The sequence below is a fragment of the Trichophyton benhamiae genome (assembly GCF_000151125.1).
Source record: "Trichophyton benhamiae CBS 112371 chromosome Unknown contix00201_1.exp, whole genome shotgun sequence".
NCBI lineage: Eukaryota > Fungi > Ascomycota > Eurotiomycetes > Onygenales > Arthrodermataceae > Trichophyton > Trichophyton benhamiae.
The window spans coordinates 294,498-308,896 of record NW_003315098.1 but is presented as its reverse complement, the minus strand read 5'-3'; the positions used below and the strand labels follow the sequence as shown (position 1 = coordinate 308,896).

Genomic DNA, 14,399 nt, shown 5'->3' with positions numbered 1-14,399 from the left:
GGGCATGGACCCGGAATTATGTAGCATCATTCGGACATGGCCATCACAACATCAAAACATGATAATCAACAATGACAGCTTGAATTGCTGTGCATGACTGGATAGGAAGTGAAAAGGGACACAGTCACTCTATACTATGCGCCTGACGGACATTTGGCGGAACCCTAGGCTTCTAGTAAACCCCACGGTGCACTAAGCTCTCACTAAAGGTCATAACCATCATGTCGATAAAAATGGTGAATTTCGTATTGCGTGGTATCTCTCGTGATAATAGTAACAAGCTTTTACCGAGGCAATTGGAAAATAGGAACGACGCTGAGTCGAACCATATGTTTGCTCGAGTTTATCACGACCACATTCGGGCATTTCCTCAAGAAGGTAAGCCGACCGGAGAACGAGTTAACAACTGGAGCGGTGACAGTTTATTGCCCCATATTTATTCAAAATCTCCAGGGGAAATATAGTAGGTTGTGCCTAGAAAACCCCATGCCGTTGGATGGCGGTAAGCTAGCCGAACTATCTCAAAACTCCTCAACCCATCAAAGTTTAGTAGTTTAAGATGTCATGTTAAGGCGTGGCTGGCATCGGTCTCCAATCTTGAAACATATCGTTATAGCTCTTAGGTTGCAGTAGGTATACTCCATAGTAGTATTCCTTATCAGTTCACGTTTTTCATATTGTTCAACATGAACCAGTGTGAACTTGCAGAGAGCAGCATAGTAGCTGAATATGTTCCTCAGCTGCTAATATGGGATGTCCCTGGACACTATAACATAGACACGGGAGATCCGCAGCTTAGATAGCTCCCCCTGCGTCTTGTTATCAGATGTTTGTGGGCCTTCGCCATGACTAATTAGGGGACCAGCCCGAGCTCTTCATGGCAAGGCATCCTCTCACTTGGATTGGAGCCATGCTCCCCACAAGTAAAGAGGCCCATCCACCCAAGAGAGTTGACCCCAATCACGGGCCTTAAAACATGAACATGCGTTCTCTGAAGATATTATTGATGTGGTAACCGTCCAAGCGAAGAAGGATCCCTATAAATGTAATCCCTGGCATTAGGTGGTTAATGATCCTCATGCTTGCCCCTTCGTTGAGAAATGTTGGTCTGGTATCCAGAACAATTGTTTAGTTGTTCCAAACAGGTGTCCTTGAATTGGATGCATGGTCCATATGGTAACTTGTGGAGGATGGAGGTTCGATAAACAACCTCAGAAAGCGGCTGCAGAATGTGTGGACAGCCTGAGCAGCGGTTGATAAAGGGGCCATTTTGAGTTTTCTCGAGTCCAAGACGTACACAGTACGGAGTAAGTACAAGGCCAGAAATCATTGGCCACCCCACACAGTACATTGGCGTGGAGCCGGCCAATTGTTCTGGCAAGGGCCTGCACACCTGATTAGCCGTAGCGAGTTAGCGACTTTCACTCCCAGAATGACAGGGTGGGAAAAGGGGCTGTCGAAGTCTTCGCGCTTCAAGTAACGAAAAGTAGGTGAAAACTGCGTCACGTGCAGCATTAGTAATAACTACCTAACTACTTAAAGTTATCCATTAGCTATATGCACAGTACCTGAAGTTTGCAGGGCTCTCATGCCTAACATGGGACGACTCCCCTGGCGCTTCTAGGTATTTAGCAGCTTATTGGGGGAGGGTGGGAAGGGTGAGGTAAATCCAATAACGATCCTTGTGATGCATGATGAACGATGGTAGAAGAGGGGTAGAGTCTGTCCACGCGGCTGCATCTTTGAATTTAAAGCCAGGAATGAAGCCGTCTTATGTTTCTTTGACACCCATACTACGCAGAAGTTCAATACTCTCCCCTTCACATTATACAGGACTATCTCCTCAGAAGGTGCAGCTTCAGAGTACGGGTCCATAATTGCTGCCACTATCACAAGAGTCTCAAACACCCGTGCAGCGGGGCGAAGGGCCGCAAAGAAGTATGTGAGAGGGTAACCACAGAAGATGCCTCGACGAGCGGATCACCTCAGTGCGGGATCATCGGAGGTGACAAGAAACCAAATCTAAAGCGTGAGGGCCCAGGTATGCGGTTGACATGTTTTGTAGCTATACCAACGTTCTAACGCCTGCTAACGAAGCACCGAAGGTGCCAGAACCGTTGGTGGATTCGACGAGGTTGACGTTGACTGGGACGAGTATTAGCCGGCATAACTATAGTATGGGTCGGTCTCCGTTAGGCTATCGTACGCCTTGTCCTGGTACGGACGGCTTCTAGGCGCGACATTGCTTCCGATATACCTATGCGTGTCGTCGTGTCCTCTCTCATTAGACATCTCGCGACCTGTTCCAGAACGGTTGCATGGGGGCTGCCGCCGGCATGAGATGCGATTTCTGATAAGAGCTTCCCATATGCCCACACGTCGTTTAGTCACCGCACTTCGAACGGAAGGTCGAGGGGTGATATTTCGTCTCGGATCTCTGGGGCGCGCCACTCGTGAGTTGTTCCGCCAATGCCGCTAATATCAATAAGAATCGCATTACCTTTCCCATCAAGCACTATATTCGAGGATTTTATATCCATATGAGTCCTGCCTGCCGCGTGAAAGAGGCGCAATGCGGTTCCAATCTGTAGAGCCCACTTCTCCCAATGATATCCGCTTATGCTACCATCATCCAGTGCCCGCTGTAGCGAGCCACCGCTGTAGAACTGTAGTAGAGTACCGATCACCACCTGTTCCCCCGTTGGCGAGGTCTTATATGGGTCTATATCGACGGCGATCCCGGCCACTTGCACAATATTTGAGACCTCCCGAAAACGCTCAAGGTTCTCTAGTTCGTTTCGCATGACGTCCGTGTCGCGGGGCTGGTAGAAAGGTCTGTTTATTATCTTGAGAATATACGGGATCCCGGCTCTGTAGACCTGGAAGACCCCGTCTGTGATTTCTTCCTTGTCTGTCAATTCCGTAACGTTGATCCGGTCAAGTGAAGGGAATTCCACGCATGATAGGTATACGACCCTTTGCGGGTCCTCCCGAATCTGATATCGCAATTTTCTCGCCATCCTCGCAATCCTGTTCGTAGGTTCTTTGGTACCATAGTCCAGTCTGATAGTAGTCGTTGGCTCCGATTCTTCTCTCAATACTATCTCAGTCACCGTATCATCAAAAAGGGCAAGTGATCCGTAGTTTATCGCTTTGGCGAAGTCTTGAAATTCCTTCCGTCGTTCGCGTTTGGGGGCCCTCCGCTCGTTCGACATGCCAGGAACCGAGCCCTCTAGTGTCACTTTAACCCACCACTTCTTGCGCTCGTGGTGGTACACCAGAGTCTGCGAGCGAACACTCGGCTCTGACTCTCCCCGCGCGAGAAAGTCCTCATCTTCCCAATATACCCTAAAGTCGAGCGCGGGCGTAGAGCCTGTGCAATCGGGCACCGGGCTAATCATAGCACTGATGCTAATGGAGGTGTAAGATATAGAAACCAGGACTTAGAAGTAGCAGGATAGTCGTCGTAGCAGAGCAGTGGAGGTAAAATGGAACCTTAAGGTTGGTCTCCAGCGGTTTAAGCTTAACTAGTTTTAGTTACCAACTCCGAAGACGCACGTGACACATTGAAAGCTTCAGCTATCCGAAATTCTCTCCTCTGAACCAAACTCTGATACTACGTTAGCACGGCTACATCTGATGCCGAATTTCACGAACTTGTGATCCCTCCTTATCGTGCTATGCAAAAGCCGTTCAAGGACAATCATAGACTGGGAATATGCTGGATTCTATTCTGCTTATTTTGACCGCTCGTTCTACAGGCGCAATGGGTCGTCGGTGGCGATTGACGGTGAACCAGATGATTCATAGATTTTGCTTGATTTCCTCCAGTCGTGTCTGCAAAGCAACCTGGTATGATGCAACATGTCTTAGTTGCATCAGAGCTTTATACTGTAGCTCTAAGCTATGGAAAGAGAAAGTACTTTAACCCATTCACCATGTCGTTAAGTCTACAGAGTAGTGCTAGACCACGGAGTATATATCCCGTCTTTTGGAGGATACCATTACACGACACTTTAATGTTTAAGTACAGATGGCATATCAGCTAATCTCCTCATGATCATCAAACGGCCACCCCTTGTTGATCAGGATGATGTCCTCTTCGTCGCCTTCTGCTTTGTTGAGCATATCCTGCTTGAGTCGCTGGACTCCCTTCATTGCAGCTTCATAGTTCTCGTTACTAACCCAGCCATCTTCACTGATAGACAGTTCATCCCGCCAATGATTCACGACAGCGTTGAAGCAGAGCCACATCTCTTCCTGCTTTAGAAATTCATCGAGATCTGGTATGTCGAACTTTACAGGGCATTCAATTCCCTTTGTTTCTGGGAGTTGATCCCAGTAATCAACCATCCGGACCAGAGCACCTTTCAAGGTAATTGTATTTCCACTCCACTGGCGTCCTGCCCTATCTACCAGGTGTTTCCTTGGGTTCAACAGGGGATCTCTTAAGGCGTTGAGATGGGGCTTGTTGTACACACCCGTATATATACGGTAGTAATGGGTCATCAGCATACGACGATACAGTTCATCCGCTTCGGCTTTCTCATCGCTCTCTAAGCTGTCATACTCAGGCGGTAGAGTTGGCTCTTCTAAATCGAGCGGTTCATCGGTGTCGGGGTTCTCAAAGGCTCGGGGATAGCCAGCAATAAGGAGGCGTGGTTCGATCGTGGTATGTTGCCAGTCAATTAAACAAGTTATCTCACACGTTTCAGGGTCAACGAATATGTTGTTTGGGTTAAGGTCTGTTGGTATGTGAGCATTTTGGAAATTAAAAAGAAAAAAGCACTAGAATAAAAGATTCACTAACCGGGGTGCCGGAGAGTTGGAGTGTTTAGTTCAGAGCCTTCTCTTGGGAGAAGATATGGGGCTAATGCCAGGTATTTACGCAAAAGGTCAACGTAGATGTCTGGATTTTGCTTGCCAGTCAGCACGCCATTGTGGGGGAACTGAAGCTCAAGTGTCCTTCCGTATTGTTGTGTCCACTCAATTTCCTTGTCCGCGATGGATTGGAGATAGGCAGTAGAGCTGTTCCCTGTCGAAGAGTCAGTTGCCATTTTGATACATTCAGTGAAGGCAGCACATACATGGTCCCCTTGATATATCTAGCCGTGCGCGTTTACCATACCAGAACATGTAATCAGCAATTGGGCCAATACAGAACTTGTCGGGAATGTTTTGTCCATCACTTTGGCTAAGGGGGGGTACATCATGTAACGGCGCTTGAAGCTCAGCTGGTATATCCGATTTGAAATAGACACTCCCAATTGAGCTGAATGGTAGAGAGAATAAAGTCTTTTCAATTTCCACAAAACTGGAGGCCAATTTATGCCTTTGTCGTTTTGTCATAGAATCCCATTGTTCTTTTACTTGGGTTCCCTGAGCTCTCTCCATGATTATATACTCAACTCCAGCAGGATTATCGCTGGAGGCAGAGTATCCAAGCACGTTTGGAACAGGTATATTCATTGTCCTCAATAGCTCCATGGTCGCTGCCTCACTTGCAGTTGCATAATATTTTGGGAGCGCAGTCTGGTATGGCATTTTCGCAATTGCTTGGAAACCATCCTCCATAGTCAGGAGGAACACGCGGTTGAAGCCCCCTTCTGCCAGTTTTGTAATATCTGCCACTTTCCCATGGTTTATATGTCCCGCAGCGAGTTTTTTGAAAGCATCAACGTCAAACCTGATATAGCGCTCCTTCTTCCTGAGAGATTCATTGAACACATATCTGCCAGACGTGTATGTAAAAAGGTCTTCGGATACTTTGGTGCCTAGTATTGATAATAAAGAGTTAGCGAAAGGAGGCATTGATGGGTGACAATATATGCATACTCATCCCTCGAAGATATCCCCGGACTTGCAAATGTATCGACTTGTTTCCAAGAGAAAACCTCAAAACGCCGGCGGGCTTTGCTGCCAACAGCATTTGGATGGGGAAAGGGACGAAAGGAAAACGAGGAGAGGTCACTTTTCAGCTCCTTCTTTAAGATACAGATGCCGAAGATGCCAGAAATGAAATGCGTCAAGTCCACAGAGTTTGCGCCTCGGGTGCGTCCAAGCTACAACCCTCTCCTTATAACCAATTCATGCAGTTAGCGCCCGAAAAAAAGCGAGCGTCAATGCCAACCTCCAATAGGCGGGATCCAATCCCTCACGTGACTTAGAGCTGGCCCGGGGCGCATGGGTCCGGCAGGCTCCACTCTGCTCCAGGAGGTCAAAAGTCTAACCCGAGGCCGGCGCCAGACGAGGTAGAAAGTTTCTGGTATGCGCCGATGAGGGTGGACATCCAAACATTTTTGCTCTCGTAGACAATCTCCATATCGTCCCATCCTCAAATTCACAAAATGAACTGGCTCAGCTTGCCAATAGATCCAATTCTACGAGCGCTGGAACATCAATAACCATTCCGGAGTGAGCATTCCAAGTCATATCCACATGCGCCGTATGTAGGGGAGAGACAGTGCTGAATGGCGAATGACACAGTACACAGCACACGGCACATGGATACAGCTGAAATAGCCAATAGCGCCTAGTCCAACTCGAATCTTTTGCAATTGATTGATATTCGAATGAAGTTAGACCCCAGTTCCACAAATTGGCCCCCAATTAACCAGACCTAGGGGCGCTAGCAAAATCCCTGTAATGGCCAACGAGATCAATGTCAAGACACACTACTGCAACAGCAATCACATCTATCGCACTGCTATAAATATTTGCCAATCAGTGGTCTGATTGCTAGGATGAATGAAACAAATTATGACTACTATAACATAACTATTCTGGCATGGAAATGTTGGTAAAGCGCTTACAGCTAAAGTTGTCATGTTCATGAAATACTTAAGGCTGCAACCACCCCCCAGGACTTTGATTATACTCATCGTCTACTATTCCCTGTGTGCCTATTTTACCTACGGAACGTACTATATAACTATTGTCTTCATTTCATACCCCCTGCTCGACTTTTATCAAGATTCTCCCTGTACCTAACATGGGGAACGTTTTCAAACTACTCCTAGAAGTGGGGAAGGTTGTCATGGGCCGACCAGGCGACCTCAGAAAGTTCTTCGCCCCAACTGCTGAACGTGGAAAAACTGTTTGGCCCAAGAAGCCAGCGGACTTCTTGAGATACGGAGTGCGTTGGGACTACGACGGAGTTATCAAAGGAGAAGACGGCAAGGAATACTACAAATACCAACTCCAACCAAATGCAGGCAAAATCCCATCAACAATCAAAGCTTGGCGTGAGAATAACGGGGGGACACATGCGGTTATTGCCACAATGTACATTGAGAAAGGAATCGATGCAAAAGAGGAAATATTCGAGCAAGCCTTGCGAAAATCTTTGGATGGCATATAAACAATGGTAGGTCTTCTGGAGTAGAATAGCAGCATGGATAACATACTGACGTGAGCTTATAGGCGAATTCTACGATCAGTCCTGAATCCCGTCTCTGACCCTAACGATGAAAATGAGGCAAGAACCCTAGCAAATTCCCAAATGACACATATTAGGGGCAATGGATGCTTCAAATTTCTGAGTTGTTTGATTATTTAGTTAGTGTTGGATAGCTCCACTATTATTTGCTGTCGTATTCGAACTTTTTTTACTATCCTTGTATACATCATCTCTCTGCCCTTTTTACTGTAACTCCTACCGCTTGGAGGGGCAGTTTGATAGCACTGGTCAAATAATTCCCCCAGCATCTTCCGGTATGTTTCTGTATGCCCCCAGAAAGTAACTAGTTAATTGCTTTATCTCGCGTAAATAGCGGGCAACTACTCCGTACTTGGTTAACCAAATATTTGAAAGCTTAACTAGACTTAATACTAGTGAAAATTCTTTTTACCAGGATCCCCAACCACGTCCCCCCCAAAGAAACAGTGTGAGATATACCTTGTCAAGTCCGGAGGTCGTTTTTGAAGATCGGCACACACATCGTCGGAGTCAAATGCACCGTCCTTTACCACCAGGATGAACACGATCGCACTCCAACACTGAGCCCCGTTGCCCACTTTATCATCCCTGAAAGGGGTTTGTAGCTGCTACCTTGTCCTGACTTGCAAAGCAGAGGGACTTGCCGATGTAATCTACCTCATAGACATGCACAGAAGCTAACAGAGCCTGTAAACCTGGTGGTCGAGGGTTGATCTCAATAAGCCATGCTTCCATCGTCGAATAGGGTCTATCAATGTCTTTGGCGTCATATTGACCAGCCCGTTGCTCTTATTTGTACGGAATTCCATACTAGACTCCTTGATCCCGAGCTTTAAGGTGGAGAAACTCGTCTCTGAACTCGAGCCTTAGCAAGCCCTGGTGAAGTGAACACTTTAAAACCTCCGTCTCAATATCAGGGAAAGCAGATGGCAGGATATTGGCTGTTTCAATAAACGTCTTCAATGCTGTGTCCTTTTCGCCATTTGTGTCCTTTGGGAAATCATCACTCGCTTCAAAAAGACAACTTTTCCATCCCCAAGGAAGCTTACGCCAACCTAAGGGGCGTTTCAATGACGATTTTATTTCCATGCCCATTGGCATTCAATTCTGTAAACTAGGAACCTTAGCATGTCATTTAATGCCTTTTCCTCGTCAGGCTGTAGTAGCTCGAATTTTTTCCTCTGTCGAAATTTCTGTATATCCCCAGGAAAACGTTGATCCCAGTCTCTAGCTTCGTTACCATACCACTGACGAATGCTCTCTTTAACATTCTTTCGTCCATCTTCGTCGAACCAGTCCACAACGAATAACGCGCTGAGTACTTGGTTCTCCAGCTTTTGAGTAGAGCTGCTGACTGCTCATTTTTTGTATATCAGGAGGCAGGCTGAGAAGGATATTTCCGAGGTGAAGGTCTATATTCGGATTCAGATTATAGTACAGAAGGAGAATATTTGACAAATATGTCCAAACGTACCCCCATGAACAATTCCTTGGGAATGTATGAATTGTAAGCCAAGTATAAGCTGTGACACAATTGCTCTAGCCGCCGGGAGATGAAGAAGCCGGTGATAAGATGCATCTTTAGCTTCATGGATACTGATTCTCGCTGCATCAGTAACGAAACATCGGTGGGTGCCATTTGGTCCAGGGAAGGTAAATGAGTCCGATAGTGACGGTATATTTATCTTTCCAGGATGTTCAGATGGAGAGTCTGCGAGATGTGAGAGGATTTGCGCCTCACAGGTTCGCTCTACCGACTCTGCTGTGGAAATCTTGAGTGCAACCAGGCGACCTTCTCTCGTATCCTCAGCTAGCCAGGTCGTTGCAGATCTGCCATACCCCAGCTTATGGCATATAATGTATCTACCATTATGATATGCATCCCCTATCATGGTTGGGTGGTATCCACCATGAGTATAGTAATCAAGCCGCTCGACGTCTTCGACGTACTCGTACTTCACATCGCTGGGTTGTAAAGTTGTCACGCTCCTGCGAGTGTAATGCGCAAAGGGTATCAGGTTTTTTTTCGTTGATATCAGGGGTCTTAATTGTGTCTTTAGCAAGGCAAATAAAGTACTACTAGCCATGGTGCCGTGATGGCCGAATGCTTTTCGTAGTATCCTATCTGTGTAGTTGGTAATGTAAAATGTTTGCAGTGAGCTGCCTCTCCCCGGTAGTTATAATTGATTAGCTAGCTAGTGATTGAACTTTAACTTACGGGCGACAGATAAGAGAAGAAGCTCTTGATTGGTTGAGTAACTATTTACTATATCCTCCTCTGACAAAAATGAACTGCCTAGTTGGTTATTCTGGCCTAATATATGACAAGTTCTCAACCTGAATTCCCCCTGTCATAACACCTACACGCCAAAGTCACCCTGTTCTCGCAAAGGACACAGAGCTCACGAAGCACCAGTCCTTCTATTTAAGAGTAATTCCTTCGGAACTGTTCAGGGTCTTCAATAGCGACCTTTGTCAGCCCATCAATGTCTTCCTTTGGCAAGTTGAGCAAGTCGTTTTGAAGCTTATTCGTAGCCTCAAATGCGCCAGAGCCATTTCCTGACCCTTCTGGGTAAAACATTCTTGTGAACATGGCCCTCACAAAGCCACCCCGATCCCCCTGGCGGAATGATTCCACTGCACTTTTATAACGTTGCTCCGATGGTTCATGGGTGATTTTCCAGTCCTCCTCTTTAGTTCCAGTTGCTCGCAGAATGGACTGGAACATATCCTTCTGGCTGACTAGGAAGGATGATATGAAAACGTTCGTGTTCCTGAAGCCAGAAATGGTCAGGCGCTCATCCTCGCCATTCTCGGGCTTTTCCTTTAGAGAAAGGAAATTTGCAACTGCTCGTCCCGTTTGATCCCAGGTTGAGGTGTTGATGCGGGCCGTGCCGTCATCAAAAAATGTCACAGAGCGGTTATCGATATCGAATCCGTATGCGTTTGGGCCCCCAACCAAGCTGAACTCATACCAGAAACCACACACAAAGTTGATCCAGGCGCTTTTACCAAGCTCCTCTATACGCTTATAGATCGCACGCTGGGGAGGTCCAATAAAAGCGTCATCAGACACCGGATGAGTTGCGTCCAGTCCCCAGCCATTTGGGATGATGTATGGAACATCGGCTTCTGCAGCCGCTTCAACCAATTTGATGTGTATATCCTTTGGTGCAGAAGCGGCCATAGTAATGATAAGGACATCTTGTCCCCGGAGTGCAGATACCAGCGTAGATTGATTGTCGTAATCGACTTTGGCAACATTGACCCCCTCTGGCATCACTGTATTGCTAGCACTTCGCGTAATAGCAGTCAGTTCATGTTTTTGAGTCTTGAGGATCTCCCGAACAATATGTTGTCCAATTGTCCCGGTGGCCTGGAAGTTCAATTAGCGTTGTACATATATGTCCGACTATTAGTTGCCCCCTACGTACCCCGACAATGGCGACCTTCTTTAGGTAAGACATGCTGGAAATGCGATGGTAGCAATTTCTTCGAAGCAGTTGATTATATATTAGCCGCAAATTAGGTATCTTGGTGAAGACTTGAAGTTGTCCGAGTGCTTGGCTGAAGATAGAATTGCCTGCTAAAGAATTGACTTGGGCACGTTAATTGGGGTCATATTTATGTTATTGGTATCGCTAGCCAGGGCCGTTTCCTGCCAGGCATTGAGATGGTGAAAGGGAGGATTCCGATAACCCCGTTCCTAGATTTCATCTATGGTTCCCTGAAGGATCGGGCGGTTCGCTAATTGATTTCCTTTTGCCCTTCGACTTTGAGACTGAAGCCCGGAGTTTACGTTTATGACGTAATCAAGAGAGAGTGTCTTAAGTCCGGGTACTCCGGCTTTAAGAAAGGCTGTCTTATCCCCATGCATCAGTCGCGTCAAACAAAATATGTAGGATTGAAGGATCAAGAGAGTTTCATAAGGTGCAGTGGACTGGTTGGGATGGGTTCAGTCTCAAAAAACTGCTGGAGCGGACAAGGCCGGTATGGATACATGGAACCAAAGCTGCGAGACCGGTATAATAAGGATTCATTCATTTCTTGTATGCTCATGTAAAATAGGTACACTTAGCCGATAGATCTATCTCCATAAGATTCCGGCTCTCGGCCTGTGTGGCAGTCCATATCATAAACAGGGGTGAGCGCAAAGTAAGCAATCCTTGAAGAGTATTTACAGGGACTTCCCCATGAACTTCCGTTTCGAAAAGCTTAGCCACCACTACCAGTCACCCGTGTTAGCATAGAACGTCTATTGGAAGGGAGCTTTGACTTACTTTGGATGGCCCTTCACCCCCGGGGTATAATCTGGTGTGAAGTCGAATTGCAAGTTCTTGTCGCACTTGGGATATATATCTGGGTGTACAGCGTTAATTCCTATCATAGTACACTTCACCAAAACTTGACAGCACCGGACAGAAACACGACATACTGTCTTAAAGCCTCAGCATCCTGGCGGTCCTTTGGAGGCTCAAACGCCTGGTTAAGAGGAAAGGCGGCGTCGCCAGGTATGGCAAAGTGGTCGAGGGAAGCGTTGATAAGTGCCTAGCAAGTGTCAGCAGCGACTGATCGTACACATGCCCGGCCGCCCGAATTATCACAATACCTTCTCTGCTTCCCTTGAAGACATGTTCGGCTTAACTTTACCAAGACACTCGCTCACAAATAATATGCCATATATCATCATGCGGTCCGCGGGGCCTTTGATTTCGAAATTACGGAAGAATGTATTGGCACGGTATAGCGAGAGGACTTCATCGAGGCAGTCGTACGATTCACTGTCAGGGTCGATATCGAGGTCGGATGATCCTGGGGGAAGTAGAGGTAGTGTATATGCTGGTCCGCGTGTGCGGGTGCGGAGGGGAAGAATAGGGAAGTTCCCTATTAATTCGAGTAAGCAAATATTCCTTGTCTATTCCTTAGAGATAACTGCGCTAGTCCAGATGTATGGAATACCTATGGTCTGCACATTGGCTTCATCGAGGAAGATAGAGTGGTAGGCCTAGTTTGCGAGTTAGGTATCAATGTAATCTGGCAGGAAGGCTATTTGTCCACATACCGGCATTATGACAGGAGTGTAACACAGTAAGCGGGGAAATAAGTCAGATTGAGAATTACTCCTGTGCTCTGTTGTGGATTGCGTGCCGTCTATCAATACGGTATCAGGTCTTCAAGGCCGCCGAGCTTGTTGATTATGGCGGGATAACACCTGCCAGGTGCAGGTGGGCGGCAGCCGCGGAAGCACGGGTTTTTGTTTCTCCGATTCCGGCCGCTTTAAACGCGCCGCGAGCGCGCGTCAAAAAGTAAGCTGAAGCTATCAAGAAGCAGTTGATAGAGGCCAATTGTTCCTCTAAGACCGGGCGATACTAAAAAATAGCTCTCTAGGATCGATATATTGTCACCTACTTTCAGAATATCCAGAGATTGTGAATACACGCCAACATGTCTGACTACGAGGATGATATGGACGTTGATGCCCCGCCTGCCCGGGACACGGCCGCGTTTACTGCAGACCCTACAGATGTGAAGGGGAAGAGAATTGTTGCTGATTTACCAGTCGAAGCCGGAGATAATCTTCCCTGGTAGGTATTCTTCCATGTCTAGGAACTTCTCGATAGCTATGATGTAATGCTGATTTAGAAAATAGGGTTGAGAAATACCGCCCAGATACACTCGACGATGTCTCTGGACACCAAGATATCATTGCTACGATAAACAGATTTGTCGACTCAAATGTGAGAACGAACCGGCATACCAAACATATGGAACCCCCTACTAAAGTACTATATGTAGAGACTTCCGCATCTCCTGCTCTATGGCCCTCCAGGAACTGGAAAGACTTCCACAATCCTCGCGCTGGCGCGGCGGATATATGGATCAAAAAATATGCGGCAGATGGTCCTGGAACTTAACGCAAGTGACGATAGAGGAATCGATGTAGTGAGAGAGCAGATTAAGACTTTTGCCAGTACGTCTCTAGTATACAAAGGTAGAAGCGAGGCAGAATCACTAACAGCTATCATTGTAGGCACGAAACAAATATTTTCAACGGCGCCCTCGTCTGGCTCGGGGCTGGGGGCATTCAAGTTAATTATTCTTGACGAGGCCGATGCGATGACCTCCGCGGCCCAGATGGCACTACGTCGAATCATGGAAAAGTACACCGCCAACACCCGATTTTGTATCATCGCGAACTACACACACAAGCTTTCGCCCGCACTCCTGTCTCGATGCACACGGTTTCGATTTAGTCCATTGAAGGAAAAGGATATCAGAAGGCTAGTTGATACCGTGATAGAAAAGGAAGAAGTGCAGATACAGCCAGATGCCATTGACAGCCTGGTTAAGTTGAGCAAGGGAGATATGAGACGAGCCTTGAACGTTCTTCAAGCCTGCCACGCAAGCAGTAAGTATCATTTGGGTATTCTATTACTGCGTTCAATGTGTATAGATCGCTAACGAGCCAAACACAGGCATGCCTCTACCCTCGAAAAATGGCGATGCTAATGAACAGCAGCAAGAAAGAGAAACAATAACCGAAGAGACGATATACACATGTATCGCTGCACCACACCCAGCCGATATCAAAATCATCCTCGAAACCTTACTGTCAACGTCAGACGTGACTTCGTGTTTAAATACTGTACAAACCCTCAAGGCCAACAAAGGGCTGGCATTGGCCGATATAATCTCCGCACTCTCGACGGAACTTCAGAGCCTAGAGGTCCCTGCACAAGTTAGGGTATCTTGGATAGAAGGACTGGCGGACGTCGAATGGAGACTGTCAGGCGGTGGAAGTGAGGTTATACAGACGGGTGGTATGATTGGAGTAATACGCTCTGGCTGCGAGCTAATGGGAGATAAAGATATATTAATGAATGAATAGACGACCAGTCTTTGATTTCTAGTCTGTGTCGATTTCATGAAAAGATGCATACGTGTGCGAATAACCATACCC

General features: G+C 46.9%; 5 protein-coding genes across 5 annotated transcripts; 2 read left to right on the top strand and 3 right to left on the bottom strand.

Annotated features, from left to right (window-relative positions):
* Positions 1-4,041: 4,041 nt before the first annotated feature.
* Positions 4,042-5,811, bottom strand: ARB_00848 (uncharacterized protein; the record flags this gene model as incomplete). Its single annotated transcript, XM_003012919.1, has 3 exons — positions 4,042-4,745; positions 4,811-5,095; positions 5,124-5,811. 3 exons carry the CDS (start codon positions 5,809-5,811, stop codon positions 4,042-4,044), a joined length of 1,677 nt encoding a protein of 558 aa, XP_003012965.1.
* A 1,180-nt stretch (positions 5,812-6,991) lies between these two features.
* On the top strand, positions 6,992-7,360 carry ARB_00847 (uncharacterized protein; the record flags this gene model as incomplete). The annotated part of the gene is made up of 1 exon (XM_003012918.1): positions 6,992-7,360. The coding sequence occupies one exon, from the start codon at positions 6,992-6,994 to the stop codon at positions 7,358-7,360; it is 369 nt and encodes a 122-aa protein (XP_003012964.1).
* Positions 7,361-8,248: 888 nt separating this feature from the next.
* ARB_00846 (uncharacterized protein) lies at positions 8,249-9,525 on the bottom strand (the record flags this gene model as incomplete). Its single annotated transcript, XM_003012917.1, has 3 exons — positions 8,249-8,462; positions 8,561-8,792; positions 8,913-9,525. 3 exons carry the CDS (start codon positions 9,523-9,525, stop codon positions 8,249-8,251), a joined length of 1,059 nt encoding a protein of 352 aa, XP_003012963.1.
* Positions 9,526-9,863: 338 nt separating this feature from the next.
* ARB_00845 (isoflavone reductase family protein (CipA), putative) lies at positions 9,864-10,905 on the bottom strand (the record flags this gene model as incomplete). Its single annotated transcript, XM_003012916.1, has 2 exons — positions 9,864-10,814; positions 10,873-10,905. 2 exons carry the CDS (start codon positions 10,903-10,905, stop codon positions 9,864-9,866), a joined length of 984 nt encoding a protein of 327 aa, XP_003012962.1.
* Positions 10,906-12,883: 1,978 nt separating this feature from the next.
* Positions 12,884-14,327, top strand: ARB_00844 (uncharacterized protein; the record flags this gene model as incomplete). Its single annotated transcript, XM_003012915.1, has 4 exons — positions 12,884-13,023; positions 13,089-13,176; positions 13,235-13,847; positions 13,915-14,327. 4 exons carry the CDS (start codon positions 12,884-12,886, stop codon positions 14,325-14,327), a joined length of 1,254 nt encoding a protein of 417 aa, XP_003012961.1.
* Positions 14,328-14,399: the final 72 nt, after the last annotated feature.